Genomic DNA, 22,324 nt, shown 5'->3' with positions numbered 1-22,324 from the left:
GTTCTATTTGAGGTAGTATTTCACACCAATTTTTTTTTGTTTTAGTCTTGAAGTTACAGCTGATTCAGTAAACCATTTCACTCCATTAGCACCAATGTCTTACATCATTATAAAAATTGAATATAATTGGCAAATTCTTACACAGGTGGGCTCTGCAAGACCAGCTGATTTCCTCCAGCATTTCAGTGTGTTTTCACTATCCATATTCATCAGATATTTGCTTACTTACACCAGCTCTTCTGTTATTAACTTCGTTCAGGAAACAGTTTTCAACCTAGTAGGATGAATCTTTCTAATTATAAACATAGTCTTGGTACATAATATAGAATGGACAAGTAGCTAGTAGATGCCTGTTTGATTCTGGCCATAGTAAATGGGGAATTTAAATTCAAATAATTCATTTGTAGAAAAAAAATTTAGTATTGGTAATGATGACCCTGAATACTAGCTCACTCAGGATTTTCAGGTAAAATAATTGATCATCTTGACCTAGACTGGTATATTTCCTGCTAGTGCAGTAATGCTTAACTGCCTGCGGAATGGTTGGAATTAGAAATGCACAATAAAGACTTGTCACATCCACTTTCCAGAAAAGAATAAATAAATACAAGATGAAATAAACTGATGTCTAGTTCCAGGCTCACTGACTGGACACAGTCATGGAGATAATATATGAATGAGATTCAACAATCTTTAAAAATTGTATAATTTAAAAATTCTAAAATATCTTGGGAAGTACCCCAAGTAACATTTTTTACAAAAAAGAATTAATTGCTACGTTTCTGTTGGCTGCAATGCAGAAGTTTGGGATTTCCTTTGCATTTGTGTATGGGCAGATGTGGAACCTTAAACTTGGATTTTTTGGAGAACATTTGGGCATATGTAAACTTCTCATTGATGCTTCATCAGAAATAATGCTATTCTGTTTGTTGCGGACCTTTGCTCAGTGTTCCCAGCTCATGAAATTAACTTAGATCTTTATTAAATTTTCAATAGTGTATCAAATTACAAAATCAAAGCTTTAAATTATCTTCACTTTGGAACTGTCCTTATTTTCCTAACAATTCACTAATGATTTGCTGCTGCTCTTTGATCATGAATGTAATTAACAATGATCATTGATTTTTTTTTGTTTAAACAAATAGGTAACTTGGTCAATATCACTTTGCTGTTTTGGGAAATTGCTGTGAACAAATTGGCTTTTATGTTCCTACATTACCATACATTTTGAAAAGGTTGTGAAAAGTATTACATCAACCTACTACTGAGATGAAATTTTCAATAAATGCTAGTTTATGCACAATTTTGGATGTTGGGGCAAGAATTGTTTGGTATCGTGAGCTGAGTCTTAAGGCTATCAAGGAAGTATTGAAAAGGGCCCTGTCCCATGTGAACTTTGGTCAACTAAATATGCTAGCCAAAATGTATGAAAGCCCCGAAAAAAAGGTTTACAATTTGACATTGAAAGGGAGGATTTCAAGAATACAAATATTTTTGAGCTTTTTAGGAATGTCAACTGGCATTGTCACCAATTCATCCTGTATTGGCATTAGTATGCTGCACCAACCAAAGATCTCTTGAGGAATAGATTGAGCAAAATCTGTATTCAGTTGGTCGGTCTTTGTATGGCAGAAGATTGCCAGAATCTATTGTGAAGTAAAATTCCTGTCCAAATGATCCACTTATTTGTTGCAAAAGTGGATTTAACTGCTCACTAGACCAGAGCATGGACTGGAATTGTGTGTGTACCATTGGATGAATAGTGCAATGTTTTTTTTTAATTGAGGGAGTATTTGGAGGTGGCTGCAATATCAGTATTTATTATCCATTGAAACTTGTAATATCTATCAGAGTAATACAGGTTTGTTGCTCATATTCTGCACTCTGTGGTCTGGCAACTCCCATGGTCCAACACATTTGAATCTGCTGCTTTTGGTACGGTTTGCGCCGCTTAACGTCCATTCTGGCAATGTCCGACTACATATATGTCCAGGCCCCATAATTATTCAGTTACCATAAGCAAGTCTGCAGCAATTTAGAAAAGTGATCTCTGCTAAACAAAATTGTATACTGTATACTCAAAATGATCCAATTCCCCTGCTCTCTCCTCACAGCCCTGTATCAATCCCACTGCCCAGCTCTCTCTCCACAACCCCTTGTTGGTCCCAACTTACAAATAAAAGGTTTATAGGTACACTACAGTATCCCATAGAGCTTTACTAAGTATATAATGTGGTTTTTGCACAATGTCCACATCGCATAAGGCACAGTTTGACAGAACGTATCAAGGATGTTAAGAGCTACGTACCTCAAAATCCTTACAGATAGCATGGGACTCGAACCCTAGTCCTGACCTCTGGCGCCGTAAAGGCATTGTGCTAACTGTATTATTTCCTGTTTTAAGCTTTGTTCTACCGTTGATATGTTTACATAGGGGATTCCCTTAGGGGTCCATTTCTGTGGTACGACAATGGCCAGGTCCCAACATTTCTGGATTAATTACAGTGCATTTTGAGGGTTTTATGTATACATTGCAGTCAATTTGCGACAGAAGTGGAATGATCAGTTTTTTTTGCATCAGGATTTACTCAGAACTGGCATAGTGTATAAGGAAGGGAGGGAAACAAGCAGTAGTGGCATGGAACATGAAAAGTTAAAAGAATGGGCCTGACATGATAGTTTCTCAAATCTGGAGGGAGAGTAATGTAGAAATTGCCGGGGCCGAGCCAGATATAGTTAAAATGTCCTTAACTATGGGTGAGGTTATTTTTAAAAGTGAACCAGGAAATTACAGGCTGGTGAGCCTGTGGTCAAGTAGTAGGTAAATTATTGGAGGGTGTTCTGAGAGAGCAGATATACAAGTATTTGGACAGCCAAGGACTGATTAAGGATAGTCAGTATGGGTTTGTGCATGATAGGTCATGTTTAATGAATCTTATAGTTTTTCAAGGAGGTAATCAAGAGGATAGATAAAGAAAAGGCTGAGGATTTTGTCTATATGGACTTCAGTAAGGCCTTTGACAAGGTCCCTCATGGGAGGTTAGTTCAGAAAGTTCGGACACTAGGTATCCATGGAGAGGTTGTAAACTGGATTTGAAATTGGCTGAATGAGAGAAGACAGTGGACACGGATGATTGTTTCTCAGTCTGTAGGCCTGTAATTAGTGGTGTACCTCAGGGATCGGTGCCGGGACCATTGTTTGTATCAATGATCTGGATCATAGTGTGGTAAATTGGATCAGCAAGGAAGGCTTTCATAGCTTTCAGAGGGATCTGGACCAACAATTTAAGAATAAATTGGATAGATACATGGATGGGAGAGGTCTGGAGGGTTATGTAATGGGTGCAGGTCAGTGGGACTAGTGGAATGATGTTTCAGCACAGACTACAATGGCCTGTTTTCTGTGCTGCTGTGTTCTTTTGACAAACTTCAAGTGTTGGGTTTGCATTCATCCAAATAATTGTAAAGAATGCAAGTGAAGAATTTATGAATTGTGTCTAATGAGCATGGTAGACCATTATAGGTGCAAGAGATGGGTTGCTCACCACAGAACTCAACCTTTGAACTGCTGTTGTGGCCACAACATTATGTGGCTTGATGGTACTAGTATTGAGAATTAAGGGTTCGTGGCAAGCCAGTTCAAGTGGAGAATTTGATTTCTGGAGCTTTTGCATTCCAAGTTTTTTTTGTCTTCATTGATGCATATGAAAGGGCAGGCCCCAGACTAAAGTCTGTCCTTGTCACTACCACTCTCAGACCATCAGAGTTCAAAATGAAGCCTTGTAAACTAGAGTAGAGGTCACTTTCCATACCTAAGGAGCCACTTTTCATGAAAGACATTCCTAATACAGGAAAGATGTAGAGAAGATTTACTAGGATTTTGCCTGGACTTCAGGAACTTAGTTACAGGGAAAGGTTAAATAGGTTAGGACTTTATTCCCGTAAGCAGAGAAGAATGAGGGGAGATTTGATCATGGTATTTAAAATTGTAAGGGGTATAGACAGTAAATAGGCTTTTTCCACTGAGGGGAGGTGAGGATAAACCAGATGACATGGGTTTTGGGTGGAAGGGGAAAAATTTAGGGGGAGCTTCTTCACACAGAGAGTAGTGGGAGTGTGGAATGAGTTGCCAGCTGAAGGGGTGAATGCGAGCTCAATTTTAACATTTGAGAATTTGGACAGGTACATAGATGGGAGAGGTATGTAGGGCTGTGGACGGTGCAGGTCAGTGGGTCTAGGCAGAAAAATAGTTGTGCACAGACAAGAAGAGCTAAAGGGTCTGTTTCTGTGATGTAATGTTCTATGATTCTATTGGACATGACATATCAGTGACAAAATTCATTACTTTTTCTGGATACCAACTAAGCCTCAACCAACTGGGGTTGGTGGGGGGGGGGGAATAATGAAAACTGAATCCTCACCACCGAGCTTGTGTTTAATCCTTCCAAATCCATACCTGTTCCTCTTGCTGATTGATAACCTTAGCAGTGAAGCTATGATCGTGCTCAACCACTGTTGGTGGGTGGGTTATACGAGATTAATGAAACAAACACTCTGCACTGATATTTCCAAAAAATAGATAAAACATCAGGAGAATAAAGCATCTGGGTAGATGCTGATCACTGGCATATTTACCATGGAAATCTGTGGATGACACTTATTCTCTAGTTATTGTTCAAAAACATGAGAAGAATTTATAGTACTGCAATAATCATGCCAAAAATGTTTCAATAATCAACTCTGCACAAATTCTTGATGTATTAGGAATATAAAACTATATACAAGTGTGGAGGTATCCATTCAATCAAGTCACATTTTTTCATAAGTCAGCTGGTGGCCACATGTTGCACAGGTCTTCTTGTACACATCATCCTCAACATGAACTTCAGGGCCATACTCGTGTTGGTGAGCAGCTGATTGCTTTTTCCACAGGCTGCTCCTCACAGCTCGCCGAAGCTCTACAAACAGCAGAAGGTAAGACCCAATTACAAAGGTCCGAATGACATTTAAATGTATTGCTGGTGCTTATAAATTGCAACTAAAGTATGAATTGTTGACTAACCTGCAGTTTTGCTATTGTTTCCAAAATGGAAACGCAAAGTGCTTTTGAGGGGACTAATTGTTCTAATACCATTCATATTGGAACTGTACCAAAATGTGATTAAGCTCATTTGTTAGAATTCCTTTTCTTAGTTGACCTTGCCCACAGGAAAAAGAATCTCAGGGTTGTATTCTGATGTAATGTATATACTCTGACAAGAAATCTGAATCTGGATAGCTGGCCTGTGCTCTACCCAATCTTATGATGGCTGGTCCCAAGCAACACATTTCTCAACTTCTATGGGATCTGGAAGTCCATCCAAGCTTACTCACCTTTCACTTTTTTATCAAACTTCTTTTGCTTCATCTTCTCCCTGTTCTCTTGCCGTATTTCTTTGGCCTGCCGCAAACCTTCTTCACTGCCCCACACTTCTAATGACCGTCTTACTATCTAAAGAAAGCAAAAAGATGACCAATTGCTCTCCTGTTCGCCTATGGAAAAAGGTAGGATATTAGAGGTTTCACAGCTGATTTAGAGAACGTGTATATGCTGGAGAGAGGAATGGACAAGCATCTTGCAATGGGGTGTAGTACTGACCTCTTTTGATTATTGTGAGCACATGGTGCTACAACATAAGAAGCTAGGCATCATCCAAAAGAGTAGTAACTTGGCAGAAGACCACTAAGGATTGTGTACACACAGTGACTATGCATTATCTGAGGCATCTCAAATAATTGACCGTCATCCTGAAAGACGAAGACAATTGGTGACTGGAATATCTTCAAATTAAATGACATGCTGATGTGAGCAGTTATCACTGCTGGTCTCAATGTTATACTAGAAGCATACATTAATCAAGCATGAATTTTCATCCCTCCAGGTGTTTCCTCTTAAATTCTCTACAAAGGGCAACAAGACTAGCAAAGCGGTTAGCGCAATGATGTTACAGTGACTGGGACCAATTTCGAATCCCGTGCTGTCTGTAAGCAGTTTGTACGTTCTCCCAGTATTTGCATGGGTTTTCCCCAGGGGCTTCAGTTTCTTCTCACCTTTCAAACTGTACTGGGGGTGTAGGCCAACTGGGTGTAATTGGGCAGCATGGGCTCATGGGCCAAAGGTCCTGTTACTATATGTCTAAACTTCAATAAAAAAGTTAAATTTAAATTAGTTATACTGTGACCTCATTTGCTGGAGTGGATTTGGTTCAATGCATTCTCCATGGATTAAATGGTTGATGGTCTTCTACCAAGTTACTACTTTATTTTATTCAAATAACAACTTTAAAAAAAAACATGCTTCAAGAACAGTTGGAATAGGAACATAGCCAAGAAGTATTTAATCAAAGCAGCAAATTTTACATATTAACTATATTACAATACAGCACCATTTTGGCCCTTCTAGTCTGCACCAAACTAAGTACTCTCCTCTAGTCCCTCCTACCTGCACCCTGCCCATAACCCTCCATTCCCCTCCCGTCCCTATCCAATTTTTCTTTAAATGACAAAATTGGCCCTCCTGCCACTACTCCCGGAAGCTCATTCCACACAGTCCCCCCTCATATTACTTCTAAACTTTTGCCCCTTAACTCTTAACTCATGACCTCTTGTTTCAATCTCTCTTACTCTCAATGGAAAAAGCCTATCCACATCAACTCTATATCCCCCTCATAATCTTAAATACCTCTATCAAATCCCTTCTATGCTCCAAAGAATAAAGACCTAATTTGCTCGATCTTTCTTTGTAATCTAGATTCTGAAACCCAGTTAACATTTTCGCACTCTCTCTACTCTAAATTTGGCCTCATCAATGCCTTGAACAGTCTCAACATCACCTCCCAACTCCTGTATTCCATCCTTTGATTTATAAAGGCCAGCATACTAAAGCTTTCTTCACCACCCTATCCACGAGATTTTACCTTTAGGGAATGATGCACCATTATTCTTGGATCTTTCTGCTCCACTGCATTCCTCAATGCCCTCCCATTTACTATGTATGTCCTGCTTTGATTATTGCTACCAAAATGAAGCACTTCACACTTCTCAGCATTAAACTCCATCCGCCATATTTCAGCCCACTCTTCTAAGCAAACTAAATCCCTCTGAAATCTTTGAAATCCTTCTTCATTATCCACAATTCCACCAATTTTAGTATCATCTGCATATTTACTAATCTAATTTACCACCCCATCATCCAGATTATTAATGTATATGACAAACAGCAAAGGACTCAAAACAGATCCCTGCCTTGAGGTACACTGCTTATCACTGGCCTCCAGGCTGACAAACAGTTATCCACTATGGCTTTCTGGCATCTCCCTTCCAGCCACTGTTGTATCCATTTGACTATCTCAAAATTAATACCTTAATAACTAACAACTGAACCTTCCTAACTATACTTCCATGTGGAACCTTATCGAAGGCCTTACTGAAGTCCATATAGACAACATCCATTGCTCTACCCTCTTCAAAAAAAATTCAACAAGATTGATCAAGTGTGTCCTTCCATGCACAAATCCGTGTTGAGTGTTCCTGATCAAACCCTGTCTCTCCAGATACTTATATATACACTACCTCTAAGAATGCTTTCCATTAATTTACCTACCACAGATGTCAAAAGGAACCACATGTGCAATACGCCAATCCTCTGACACTACACCCATCTCTGATGATAAAATCACTGTCAGAGCCTCTGCTATTCCCTCACTAACCTCTCAAGGTCCTGGGGAAAATCCCTTCAGGTCCTGGAGACTTGTGGATAATGCTCCAAAAGCTGCTTCTTTCTTAATCACTAGAGTTTCCATAATTACCCTCTTTGCTTCCTTTACCCTGCACAATTCAATATCCTTCTCCTTAGTAAATACCAAAGAAAAGAAATTGTTCAAGATCTCCCCCATCTCTTTTGGCTCCACACAAAGTTGTCCACTCTGATTCTCAGGGACCAATTTTATCCCTCACTCTCTTTTTGCTATTAACATATCTGTCGAAACCTTTTGGATTTATTTTCACCCTATTTGCTATAGCCACCTCTAAGAGCAATGGATGTTGTCTATATGGACTTCAGTAAGGCCTTTTAGCTTTTCTAATTTCATTAAGATTCTTTTTACATTCAATGTATTCTCCAAACATCTTTTTTCCTTGTTTTTTTCCTTTTTTTTTCCAAACCAAGTTTCCAATATCCCTTGAACACCATGACTCAAACTTTTGACCCTGCCTTTTTAACATAAAGATTTTGTACTCCATATTGATTACTCCATATCCATTGACCTGAACTGATTAAAATTATAGCTGTGATCAGGGCTCTAGAGAGCAGTTGATGGAGTAAGACAGAACCAACAGAGCTCCTGTGAATTGTATTAATAAATGATTATTTAATAGCAATCCAAGCAGAGTCCTACCATTTGATTATAGTTGGCAAAGCTTTGAAGTAACAGGTGGATTTTGAAGTGTTGAAATGCCTAACAAGAAGGGTAAAAGTAGACAGCAAGCTGCAGTCACTGTCAGACCAAGAAGAACCGTGACTTTGAATGGCTAAAGCAAGCAGTGCTGACTGAAGTTCATAAAGACATTGTAGAGATCATTAAAATTGAGATAAGAATAAGAGCTGGCTGTCTTTAAGTTGAAGCTACAAACTGTAAAAATAATTAGTGGCCGACAAAGTATCCACAGACACCAAGCTGAGAGAAATTAAAGATACTGTTGGGGAGATGGAACGTTCAGTGTCAGGGTGTACTGATGATATCTGCTCAATGCAAAACAAAAAACTTTTATCAGCTTTATTATAAAGAGCCACTGGTGAACTAAGTACACTGCACCCTACTGCTGATACCAGGGCTGGAGAAGCAGCCAGTGGTCAGACTTCATTATTACAGTGATTGTGTGAATGTCCCAGAGAATGCTACAAGTTAAAACTGAAGGGGACGACTATCTCAGTTTTCCCCGATCTTACTGTGAAAGTGACCCAAGCTCGGGCGTCAATCAACGATGACAGATGGGAACTACGAACCCTGCAAGATGTATACAGGTTAATCTACTCAGCTTGACTACGGATCACTTATGGCAATGAGGTGAAGGATTTCCTCTCGGCTGAAGAAGTGAGAATATATGTCAAGACATTGAAAAACAACTGATGCAAGTGCAATGGGGCACTACCACTTGCTGGGCTTTCTTATTTTAATCAGTAGTTATCAAACGTTACAGCGGAATTCCAAGACACATAAAATGGCATTATTACAGTTAAATTTATACATGAATTTATTGGGCTGTACAACGTAGACCTTATCAAAGTGCCTTGCAATGTGCATGCAAATCTAATTCAAAATCATGCGAGGGATGGTAATGTTTCTTTTCTACTTAAGATCACTCTCTGAATCCTTGAAATTTAGGGTAAGGATGTTTGGACCACGTGGATGTAAAGTGTTGTCCCCACAGCTTAGTCTTAAATAAGAGAATGAATGTAGATTTGTTGGTGTCTGTTGGGGAGTGGGGGAAATCACCTTGATGTTTACATTCAATTAGGACTGTAAGCCCACAAAATGTAAATGTATAATTCAAGCACTCCTGGGGGGGGGAAAGGAAAGAAACATCTGTCAGATTTCTCAGTTGGAATATATATCAGAGGAATGGGAAGCCCTAGCAAAAGATCAAAAGTTTTCTCCCATCTAAACCTGTTGAACATAAATTGAGGAGATATTATAGGAGGCGGCTAATGAGAGAATTTGTTCCACCATCTCTACTCACTTGGGACTCAATTCAGTTCAAGGTGCTATACAGGGTTCATTTTTCAAAATCCAGGCTGTCAGCCATTAATCCTGAAATAGAGGACAAATGCAATAGGTGTAATGACTCCCCTTGCCACTTAAGTCCCAAAATACAAGGTTTCAGCACACTATCCAAAATATTTAAAGTCAATTTGCAACCCTGCCTATTGACTGCAATATTTGGAATCTCCAACAACTCACTAAATTCTATGCAGAAAGACACATAGCCAAGCATCTAATCTTGTTACAACGGAAGTCTGACAGGAGTCCTTCAACTCGATGGATTAAGGATATCAGTTTTTTTTATTAAACTAGAGAAAGTTAAATACATTTTTATCTAATTTACGAATGCTTATGGAGTAAAAGACTAACTGAGATGTTGTACCAGTAAAATCGGTGATGTTCCGATGATACTGTTGCCAAAGATGCCAAGGTGGTCAGGGGGTGGGGTGTCCGGGCATGTATTTGAGTGTTGGTTTTTATGTTTTTTAAAAATGACATAAAGTACATCTGTATAATGTGTACGGTTATTTTTGATGCTCAATAAATATATTTTGGAAAAAAAATAGCTGTGATCAAACAATGTCTATGTGGCTTCATCTCAAATTAGCCTTTTTCAAATAATGGGCATAAATTTGACATGAGCAGCTCAGGGCCCTTCCGCACCATTTCCAGAGAATGTGCATTGTGTTCTTCAATATAGTATAACAATTTGTAATACACCAACCTGGAGCTTTAGGTAAAGTTTCATTTCACCCCACTGAGTGTTGTGTGGATTTTTCTTCAGAATAAATTTGAGTGCAGGAACTCTCTGGTCCAGGTCACAGTCCTTAAGCAGAAATTCCTGCTTTGCATCTGTTCTCGTAATTAGCTTGTGCTTCTCTTCATTATCTCTGTAATTAAACCAGAAAACTAGTTACTGAGGCTTTTGGCTGCTGGAGGAATCTAAAAGTTCACCTCTCTGTAACCGATCACGCCAAGGACCTAAGAAAAAGTCTGAATTACACCTTTCCAATTAATACATCTATTCCCTGAAAATTCACATGGGGACAGTGATAGGCCATTTCATCTTTCTAGTCTATTCTATCATTTAACAAGATAATGACTGAAACATGTCCTATCTAAATATACTGGTTTTGCTGAATTCCATAAATACGTTTGATTAATAAAAATTAATCTTAGATTTTAAATTAACAATTGTCCTAAACATCAATTATCTATACAACTCAAAACTTAATTCAGCCTGACATTCTGGCAAATGCCAAGTCTCCAAACTGAAGAGCCTGAAGAGAAAACACCTAAACATCCATGCAAATGCTGAACTTTCTGAAATGACAACATTTCAGCTGGATCCCGCAGATGGTAGAAATCTGTAGTTCTGAAATTCCCCAGGTTAGTCCTCGCTGAGTTCAATGGGATTTGGATTGCTGTGGTTATCAAAATTTATTTATTACATTATTTCTGTTTAACACTTCAATTCACAAACCATTTAGATCAAACTTTTCATTCTTAAAAAAAAAAGCCTCAATGTCAGAAAGAAGTGAAATTCCCTCACAGCTTTTACAACCATTAATTCAGGGGATGGGGCTCTGCTAGTTGTTAAATCTTTCAAGGAGTGATTTGAGGCCTAAAGAAAGGTACACTTGCCTGCTCCACTGATCAATTACATTATGTCTGAGCCTTTACCTCAGCACCATTTTTCTGTCATAACTGATACTCCTTTAATATCCAACTCAATCTCATTCTTGAATATACACAGCAACCAACTCTCCACAGCTGCCTTGGGAATGAGAATTCCAAAGATCTCTACCCTCTGGGAGAAATAATTTCTTCCCATGTTCATCTTGAATGACCATTATTTTGGGTTTTAACTCTCGTTCATGGCATCTTAGTGAAAACATATCTGTGTCTACTCTGAGAAGCCCCATAAGAATTTGGACTGTTTCAATTAAATCACTTTCTTCTAGGATCTTGGGAGCATAGGCCCAATATAACTACAATACAGCACAAGAACTTTTGTACCCAAATCTCTTTGTTATAAAGGCTAACATCACATGTGCTTTAATTATTTACTGTTCCTGATTACTAATGTTCAGTGATTCATATACAGTACAAACATACTAAGTCACCATTAAAAAAAATACTTTTCCAATATTTATATCAAAGTGAATGACCAAGTTTTCTATCAAAAGGAACAACATCTTCTGATTCCCTTTTTGTTTTCTAGTTACAACATCAAAAATAAATTTGTTGAATACTCCCTCCCTTTCATAAATTAACATTGACCCTGTCCCAATTGTACTTATTTTTGGAAGTTGTCTGACCTTGGGGTGATAGCAACATTATTTTTTTCTAATACCTTTTTTAAACTAATAGTAATTTCTTGCTGTTCCTCATTCATCTAGGATGTTATTCTCCACTATTTCCAGCAGGTCTTTTGTGTCTTCTCTCCTGAAGGCAGGACATAGCAGAGAAATGAAATATTTTGTCTTATTTTTCAATATATTTGTTCTCGTCTCACTGTAAGAACCTGCCTTAAATTGTATTTTCTATGCATCTTTAGAAGCTTTTGATAGAAGGCCTCTATAATATTGTCATGTCCTAAAATTTGCAGATAACACCACCATTGTAGGCCAGATCTCAAACAGTAAGTAGATGGAGTAAAGGAAGGATGTAGTGAATCTAGTGTTATGGTGTCAGGATAACCACCTCTCCCTCGTACTTTTTGCACCGTTTCAAATGTGCATGACTCTGAGTCATAATTAAACTCAGTGATAGAGTTCATTAATGGGTCTACAGAATTTGTTTCAACTGCAGGCTCACCTTCCTCAATGATTGAAGCTCCAACAGACATTTTTGCTGCCAGCTGGTCCATTAGCTTCACTGTATCAGTTCAAAGTTTTCTTGCTGTTGTTAGAGGACAGCTTTGAGCTGTTACATTGTTACTAACATTTTTCTAAATCCTTGTCACCAAAATATGTTGTATCTGCCCAAAGTGTTTGGGCTGCACACAAAGGTGAGGAATCTAACTCCCTCTTTGAGTTTACTCAGAGAATTAACAACAGACACAGAATTTCACCAAACCACACCCGAACTCTTTCTTCTTTGTTTTTACAAAAAAATGGAGCTTAAATGGCACAGAAGGAAATGGATAACATTATCTGGTAAAATGTCCTAACCTTGATCTCATGGATCTCGACTGGATCAAAAGGTTGAACCTACTGGAGCTTCCACTTGATGTATGTCAAAAGTTGGAATGGTACATACCCCAACAGCAGCAAATAGAGCACAAATGTTGCTGGTACAGTTAAAGCAATGCATCCAACAGTATTTTCCGAAGACCTCGGACAGTGCACTAAAACGAAGGCAAAATTCTGTCTTCTGCCAAATGTGAAACCGACTTTCAAGCCAAAACGCCCTGTCCTAACGCAGCACTGCAAGAATTGGAATGACGGCAACATGAAGGAGTAATTGAACAGGTGAACTACCTATCATGGTGGTGAAGAAATAGAATAGATCCATACGACTGTGTGCTGATTTTTCAACTGGTTTGAATGCAGCATTGAGACCCATCAATACCCACTGCCACTGCCTGATGACCTTTTCACGAAATTGAATGGTGGCAAACATTTTGCAAAGATAAACTGAGCAGAGGCATATCTACAGGTGGAGGTTGATGCCGAATCCAGAGATTTGTTAACTATCAAAACCCATTGTGGACTGTTCAGATACACCGGTCTACCATTCGGAGCGAAGACTGCTCCACCTACCTTTCAAAAGATCTTAACAACAATGCTGAATGTTGTTCCGGGAGTTCCAGTGTGTCTAGATGATATCCTGGTCATGGAAGCACATGCTTGAGAATTGTTTGATCGTCTTGATTGCGATTTCCCCCGCATCAGAAACTATGGTTTTTGAGTGCATCCAGAAAAATGCACATTTTTCATGATCAGTGAAATATCTGGGTTTCACCATTGATGAACGTGGACAGCCAGATCCACAAAACATTGATGCTATCAAGTGCATGCCTGCACCCACAGATGTGATCACACTAAGTTCATTTCTGGGTCTTATTAATCATTATAGTTCATTTCTGCCATAGATGCATAAACTCCGTGATCCACTAAACAAGCTCCTTACTAAGGGTAGCAAATGGAAATGGACTTCAAAATGTCGAGTCGTTTAATTGAGTTAAAACAGTTAAAATTGAACCTTCTTTTGACGCACTACAATCCAAACTTGGAGATTGTTGTAGCTTCAGGTGCATCACAGTCTGGGGTGGGTACAGTCATTTCACACACATTCCCTGATGGGAATCAAAAAGCCATAGCACACGGCAGCATGCTCTCTAACCGCTGCAGAGTGTAACTATGGACAAATTGAAAAGGAGGCTCTAGCAATTGCTTTTGAGGTGAAGAAATTCCATAAAATGCTCTATGGACAGCAATTCACTCTTCTGACAGATCACAAGCTGCTATTAGTAGTATTTGGTTCAAAGAAAAGGATTCAAATTTACACGGCAAACCGATTGTAAAGATGGTTCTTGGGTATAATTTCAAAATTAAATACCTGCCGACTATAAGTATCGGACAAGCTGATGCATTGTCACAACTCATTAGTGATCAGGAAACAGAGCCGGAAGATATTCTTGTCGTGGAACTCTCAGTAGGGGCAGAGGTCAACCAGGTATTCAAAGATATTATTAACTCACTGCCGGTTACAGCAGAAAGAGTCAGACAAGCAATGAGCGAAGATGGCATTGTTCAAGAGAAAATGCATTACTCATACAGGGTGGCCAAAAACGTCCAAGAATGGAAATACAGCTTAAAAAAAGACGAGAACCATTAACAATCTCTAATGGGTGTCTTTTGTTTGCAGAAAGGTTTGATACCAAAAACTCTGCAATCAGCAATCCTAAAACAGTTTCACAGGGGACATCCTAGAACAAATCAAGGAAAAGCACTTGCACGAAGCTATGTTTATTGGCCTCAGATTGAACTAACATGGTCACATATCCGATGTGCCTCGGCTGCGAAATTCCCTATCAAGATGAATTTACATTCTTGGCCACAAGAATTCCTCATGGAATTGACTTCATATAGTCTATGCAGGACCAATTAATGGAGTGTATTATCTAATAGTGAATGCATACTCCAAATGGCCGAGATCGTCAAAGTAACCCAATCAATTGCATCGGCTACAATTATGGAACTCAAGTCCATGTTCAATCGTTTTGGTGCTCCTGCAACATTAGTTTCGGAAATGGGACACAATTCACAGCAGTCAACTTCAATTTATTCTGCAAACAATATGGCATCACTCATATTCGCTTGCCTCCATATCATCCACAGTCCAATGATCAGGAAGAATGGTTTATGGATAAGTTCAAATAGGTTCCACGCAAAGCCAAGGGGGAGGGTCCAATGGAGGAGATCCTGCTGACGTTCTTGTTAAATTACAGGATCACTCCAAACCCACAAACTTCAGGTGGGACTTCACCTGCTGAAAACATCTTCGGTCTGAAAATTAGAGCACCATTTGATGTTATTTTCCCACAAAAGTCAGAACCTGGAGCAGAAATTTGGATATGGAAAGATGGTTTAACCGCCAGCATGGATCAAAATAAAGAACATTTTGGGATGGACAACATGTGCTGGTGCAAGACTATAGGGTTAAGTCAGATGAGTGGCAGCTGGGGAGAATCCTGAGGAAGATCGGGGTGGTTCTCTGTCATGTGCATGATGGACCGAACAGATGTACCAGACATGCCAACTAGTTGCAACCAACTGAATTTAACCTTGCTGAGACACCTGAGCAACTCAGCTTGGATGCTTTGTTGGAGACTTTTGAACTGCAGAAACCAGTGACCAACCAAGCACAACTATCACAAGAAAACGAGATTTTACCTGCTGCACCATGGGACCCTATACAAACTTTGCAAAGAGTTCGCAAACAAGTAAAGCCCTTCCAAGTGAACCCAAGCCTCCACTTGTATGAGTGAAACAGCTCAAAAGGGGAAGTGTTAGGACAATCTAATCAGAGTGACCCACAGTCGCAAGTAGTGGGTGTTACCACTGGAGCCATCAATCGATTGAATGGCTCACAAGACTGTCTTGAGCCTTGAAGTCAAGCTTGTGTAAATTTCTATAAATGGCTCACTCCATTTTTTTGTAAAAACAAAGAAGAAAGAGTTCGGGTGTGGTTTGGTGAAATTCTGTGTCTTATTAATTCTCTGAGTAAACTCAAAGTGAGAGTTAGATTCCTCAGCTACGCGTGTAGCCCAAATATTTTGGGCACAGTTACAACAAAAGGATACATTTTACCCTGGTTACACACTCTTCTCCCCCATCATGTTTCTCAGGCTACCATAGATAAGCCATTAATAATGGTCTTGCTAGTGAAAATCATAGCCCATTAAAAATAGAAATGTTCTATTTCTGGAATATACCTCCCAACATAAATTATAGCCAATAACCAGTGCATATTTGGAAGAATTGCATTTGCTCTGATGAGTGGTTATTTTCCCTCAATGGTGATTGCTACCTACAAAAAGATTCTATTCTTATATTCCATCCAAAAATAAATGACTTTTGCAGGTTCACTATATCATTGAACAATTTATCATTGTTGTTATACATGAGTATTTCCTCCCACTAATAATCCTACCCTGAAAAAAATGCCCTTTAAATTCATGTGTGTTTATTTCCATACTACATTCTTAAACAGTACCTGCAATTGTCACAAACTGGAAGATCAAAATGACAACTCAGATAGGAATCCATGAATTCTTTACCACAATCTTCACATAATAGATAATCGAATTCCATGACAGGTCCTGTGAACATAGATACACATTTTGAGCAAGAGACAACTTCTGAACTGGTAACATGGTCCTGGGTAATAAAAGCACTGAAAATGTGCAAGTTCAGGAGCAAATATGAGGACTTGGTTTCAATTTATAACTATAATATTTTACATTTTGTGATGTCTCCGTTGCACTATTTCAGAGTATTCTGGTTAATTAAAAGATTAAAAATCTCTTCTTGATGCTGTTTAGTATTGTTGTGCTTGCTTGCCAATGCGATCCTTCATATAAGATTTTTAACCAATATTCATAAAAGATTCCACAATAGTATCCAGACAAAAACATGATATTCTCAGGTTCTTGGGCCAATAAATAGCAATAGATTTTTTTTTAAATTTTTTTATTTTTCACACTATGAACCATATTAACCAAATTACACACAAACATTTTCCTCTTGAATATAGACAGTGTCATTTTCATCCCTTTTCCCCCTTCCCTCCCTCCTACCCACCACCCTCCCTACCCACTAAACGTTCAACATACACAATAAACTCATTGAACAATGTCATCACACAATGAAAATAAACAAGAAAATAGTGTCATCTACTTTTACACACTGGGTCAGTTCATTTCGTCTTCTTCTCATTCTATCATTTTAGGGGGTGGAGGTCCGCGGTAGGACCTCTCTGTTGTGTTCCATGTACGGTTCCCAAATTTGTTCGAATAATGTGACTTAATTTTTTTAATTATATGTTATTTTTTCCAATGGAATACATTTATTCATTTCTATGTACCATTGCTGTACTCTCAGGCTCTCTTCTGATTTCCAGGTTGACATTATACATTTTTTTGCTACAGCTAAGGCTATCATAATAAATCTTTTTTGTGCTTCATCCAATTTGAGGCCTAATTCTTTACTTCTTATATTACTTAGAAGAAAGATCTCTGGATTTTTTGGTATGTTGCTTTTTGTGATTTTATTTAATACCTGATTTAGATTTTCCCAAAATTGCAATGGACTGTTGAAGGCTGTTCAGTTGATACTGTGCATATGCATTTTCAACATGCTCATTACAATGAAGTTTTAGCAAAATATGAGTGGTTTAAAAGGATTTAAAGTAAACAAGAGACTACTCGGAAGTGATGTAAATTTTGTATTACAAATTGAAATGTAATGGTGTTGGACTCCATGATCTTTTAATATACCCAAGTATGGATCATTAATTTATATTTTCAAAGTTTGCTAATGTCATGAAACAAAATAATAAACCATGAGAATAACAACAGATTGTGGTTGCAATAAGGAGTTAAGTTTAACTAAAATTGTGTGCCTTTGTGGAGTCGGTTGATAGAATATTGCAAATTGGCAATGTAAAATAAATAGTAATTTTTTTTAAAAAGGATGTATGTACACAAGATCTTGACGGTGGTAGTAGGCTTTTTAAAAAAAAAGGTACACATGACTTTTTAAACAGAAGCATATAGTAAAAAGCAAGAAATCTACTGAATTATACTCGTATAATAGACGACCCACCCTCCCCTTTTTATAGCCTAAAATTTAGATGTTTTTGTATGATTCTGGTAAAAGTTGACCCTTACCCCCATTTTTGACCCTGACTGCCCACCCATCTGAGCTCCTGACACCCCAACAATGGACCTCCACCTAGGCTACCCACCCTCCAGAGCTGCTTTTGTCCTGACAGCAGACCCTTGCCCAGAGCTCCCAATGCCACAGCAGCTAGCCCATTGGACCTCCTGACACCCCAGCAGTGAACTTTCACCCCAGCCACCCTCCCATCTGAGTTACCAACCGCATATCCTCACCCCAGCCGCCCATCCATCCAAGCTCCTGACCGTGGATCCTCGCCCCGGCCTCCTGCTCATCTGAGCTCCCAACTGTGAACTTACTACCCAGTTCCGGTCATCTGTGCTCCTGATGCCTTGATCAACGCCAATACTTATCGAGGTCAAAAGTTTGACCCATGTAAAAGTCGACTCCCATAATTTTTGGCCCAAAAAGTGGTTCAAAAAAATTCAATGATTACATGAGTATACGGTATTCTAAACCTTAATAAAACTCCAATTGGTGTTATGGCCAGTTCAGAGCAACAAGCTTTAGAAAAGATCTTAAGGCATTTGGGTGCAGTCATTTTATTAGGATGGTAGAAGAATTAAACCTTTAGGTTATGCAGAAACTGGAGAATCCCTGGTTGTTTGTACAGCAAAGAAGGTTGTGAGGAGAACTACTTCTGAGGTTCTGATAAAGTAAATTACTTCCAGTGGTACATGAGGAAAAAAAATCTTTCTTCAGAGACTAAATGATGAAGTGTTTTGACAGGTTGGAGTTGAGTGACGATGTGGATCCATTCCAATTTGCCTGCTGCAGCAACAGGTCTACAGCAGATGCCATCTCACTGACTCTCCACAAAACCCTGGAACATCTGGACAGCAAAGATGCATATATCGGGATGCTCTTTATTGATTACAATCAGCATTCAACACAATCATCCCTTCAAAACTAATCAGCAAGCTCCAAAATCTGGGCGTCAGTACCCCACTATGCAATTGGATCCTGGATTTCCTCACCTCCAGAACCCAGTAAGTGCGGATTGGCAAGAACATCTCTTCCACAATCTCCTTCAGCACTGGAGCACTACATTGTTGCATTCTTAATTCCTGTTTCACTCACTTAACACCAAGGCCTGTGACAACACCACCACCAAGACAAATTTGCTGACGATGCCACAATAGTGAGCTATATAAGAGCCAATGAGTCAGCATACAGGATTGAAAACGTGGCTGAATGGTGTACTAACAACAACCTCTCACTCAATGACATCAGGACCATAGAGCTGCTTATAGACCTTAGCAAAGGAAAACCAAAGGTATATGATCCTGTGATCATTGGGGGAACCAGAATGGAGAGGGTGAGAAAATTTAAATTCCTAGGAATCACCATCTTGGAGGACCCATCCTACTAATGTCATTGTGAAGACAGCACATTAATGCCTTTACTTCCTCAGGAGTTTATAAAGATTCAGTATACATCATTGGAAGCCTTGACAAACTTCTACAGATGTATTGCAGTAAGTGTGCTAACCAGATGCATCATGGCCTGGAGTCACTAATACCTCTGTGCAGTAAGCCCATCACCATTCAGAACATCTACATGGAGCATTGCTGTTGGTGAGCAACACAGATCATCAAAGATCCACATCATCCAGGACTTGCTTTGTTTTCCCTCCTGCCATCAGGAGAGAAGTAAAAGTGCTACCAGGTTCAAGAACAGTTACTATCTTTTCACAATCAGACCCCTGAACAACAGACTCATTCAGAGACTCATTTAAGGACTCTATTTATTACCAAATATTTATTTTTCTGTTTACATTTCTTTCATTTGTAGACAATTTCTTTCTCCTTGAGTACGATTTACAGCTGCCTAGCCTGCAGAAAAAAAAATTCAAGGTTGTATATAATGTTATGTTTGTACTGTGAAGGAATATTTGGGAATGTTTCTGGGAGATAAATTGGTAAAATTAGAGTAGGTTACATACACACACTTTAAAACAGATCTTATTTGAAATACTGAAGAATTCATATTCAGTGACTTTACAGAAACTATGGAGAATGCTATGGAGATTTCACAAGTGGCTGTTAATTGAAGTGAATGAATGGACTACTATCTTTAAAAGCCACAGCAAGAGACAGGCTGGCTCCTTATACCTCTTCACAGAAAGGTAATTGAAAGGATATTGTTTATTTAAAACAACAGATTGACTAAAAGACAAACTATTGTTTGCTGGAGAAGGTTTTTTTGCAAGTGAGAGAGAGAAGGACATGCTGCCTGGCAGTTTGAATCAGAGAGAGAGAGACAGAAGGGAGTCTTGGACTGGGTGTGACAAAGAAAGCTGTAACAAGCCAGTAGAAGCTTGTTGGAACTGAAACAGAAGCTCCAGAGTAGCGGATAGCTGGAAGTGCTATCTGTCTGATGTTTCTCTTGGAATAAGCTGAACGGAAAGGAACTCTGTGATAGCCTGAAAGAAAGGTTATCATCTGGAGAACCCTGATGGGGAAAGTTTCATCAGCCAAGACATTGAGGTGACTAATGGTGGTACCTCAGTTGTAGAAATCCTGGAACAATATTTCTCTCTGCAAACCTTCAAAAACCTACAAGAATTGTGAGCCCAGAGGACCCCAAAACCCTGCAGCAATAGATATTCACCTAGACAAATGGTTACTTAAACAAAAGTTGCTTTTAATTATCTTTAAACAAGAAAACAGAATCACACTTAACTTATCACGATTGACTTAACTAACTTAACTTAACCCCTTTTTAATTCTAAGTGCACCTGTATGTAATATGTGTGTAAGTTCTGAAAAGTTCTTTGATTTACAGTCCAATCTCACTTCTCATTCCTCCAAGTTCACTGGTTACAGGCAATTCTTATACTGTGCACAGAATTTAACATTTATGAAGTTCACCAGGTTTTGGTGCTTGAAAGGTAAATGGTTACCGCTCAGGAAGGTTCTTGTCAGTTTTCAGAGAGAAATTCGTTGTATACTGACACCCACAACTGATTCATTTTTTTAAATCAGCCACTTTAGTGTCTTGCCGAAGCAACTTCCCCCCTCAGGATTCTCCAGATGATAACCTTTCTTTCAGGTCACCACAGTGTACCTTTTTGTTTCTCTTATTCCAAAGGAAACATTAGACAGCCAGTCCTCTCCTCTTGCATGAACCACGAGGGCTTTGACCAGGTTGAACTCAGCACTCACAACCCATCTTCCAAATGGGGTTTTCCATAAACTTGCCAGCTTATCCTGTTCCAGTTCCAGTTGCTTCTGCTGACTGTAAAACTGTAGAATTGATCTCTCTCTCTCTCTCTCTCTCTCTCTCTCATACACACACACACACACACACAGAGAACCTGTTTTACTCTCTACTTGCAAAACCATATGACCCTCTTAGAACAGCAAGTTCCTCTGCAGTCAATCTGCGGCCCTGACAAGTTCTTTCATCTGTTGCCTTTTTGTAAACAACAATCCATTAGTGAAGGCTTTTGGGCACTCTCCAAAACTTTTGCAAAGGTTGTGGGGCCGACATGTCTAACATTAGCAGAGCTCCAGTATTTTAACTAAGATCTGTTTTAAAGTGTTTGTATGTGACCGACACAAAAACCAGCCCCAATTTATCTCCCAAAAACATATCTATATTCTGTCACACTATGCATATGATTTTCAGATATGTCAACCCCAAGATAAATGCATGGGGTAGCAGGAGGGTTTTCTGACCCAACAAAAGCCTTTGATTTTGCCAAGCAAGGAGGACTATGGAGAATCCTTCTCATATTTGCTTGCTTGCAGAAATTCATCTGTCTTCTGCATGAAACCTTGAAAGCCATCATCTTAATCAATGGATCCACAATAAACTCAGCGTCAGTGCACCATTAATCAAGCCAAGATGTGCCATCAACCCAACATTTTTCAAAATATTTCTCACTTTGATGTACTGTACTGTTAGCATTTTCCAAACAACCCACGTCTACTGCAAAACTCAGTCAATAAAGGTCAACAATAAGACCACTTCCTAGTGGCCACCTAACAACCAAGAAAGACACTGATGATAAAATCTATCATTGCCTTCAGAGCACTAGCACAGCCCTAAGCCGAATGAGAAAGTGTTCAAAGATAAACATAGCACATTGTTCAAGGTCAACTGGCA

The 22,324-nt window shown here is 39.0% G+C and overlaps 1 protein-coding gene across 10 annotated transcripts in view; it reads right to left on the bottom strand.

Moving 5' to 3' along the window:
• Window positions 1–4,668: 4,668 nt before the first annotated feature.
• Window positions 4,669–22,324, bottom strand: part of xpa (xeroderma pigmentosum, complementation group A) — a 47,364-nt gene continuing 29,708 nt past the window's right edge. For all 10 annotated transcript variants that reach the window (XM_069926354.1, XM_069926380.1, XM_069926328.1 and 7 more), the window contains 4 exons: window positions 16,527–16,632; window positions 10,525–10,690; window positions 5,374–5,491; window positions 4,669–4,958 (listed from right to left, as the gene is read on the bottom strand). In XM_069926354.1, the coding sequence (XP_069782455.1) occupies window positions 4,810–4,958; window positions 5,374–5,491; window positions 10,525–10,690; window positions 16,527–16,632 (539 nt within the window). In that variant the 3' untranslated portion in view covers window positions 4,669–4,809. The remainder of the gene's footprint in view (window positions 4,959–5,373; window positions 5,492–10,524; window positions 10,691–16,526; window positions 16,633–22,324) is intronic.

This window comes from Narcine bancroftii, chromosome 1 (assembly GCF_036971445.1).
Source record: "Narcine bancroftii isolate sNarBan1 chromosome 1, sNarBan1.hap1, whole genome shotgun sequence".
NCBI lineage: Eukaryota > Metazoa > Chordata > Chondrichthyes > Torpediniformes > Narcinidae > Narcine > Narcine bancroftii.
This window is presented reverse-complemented; position numbering and strand designations above follow the sequence as displayed.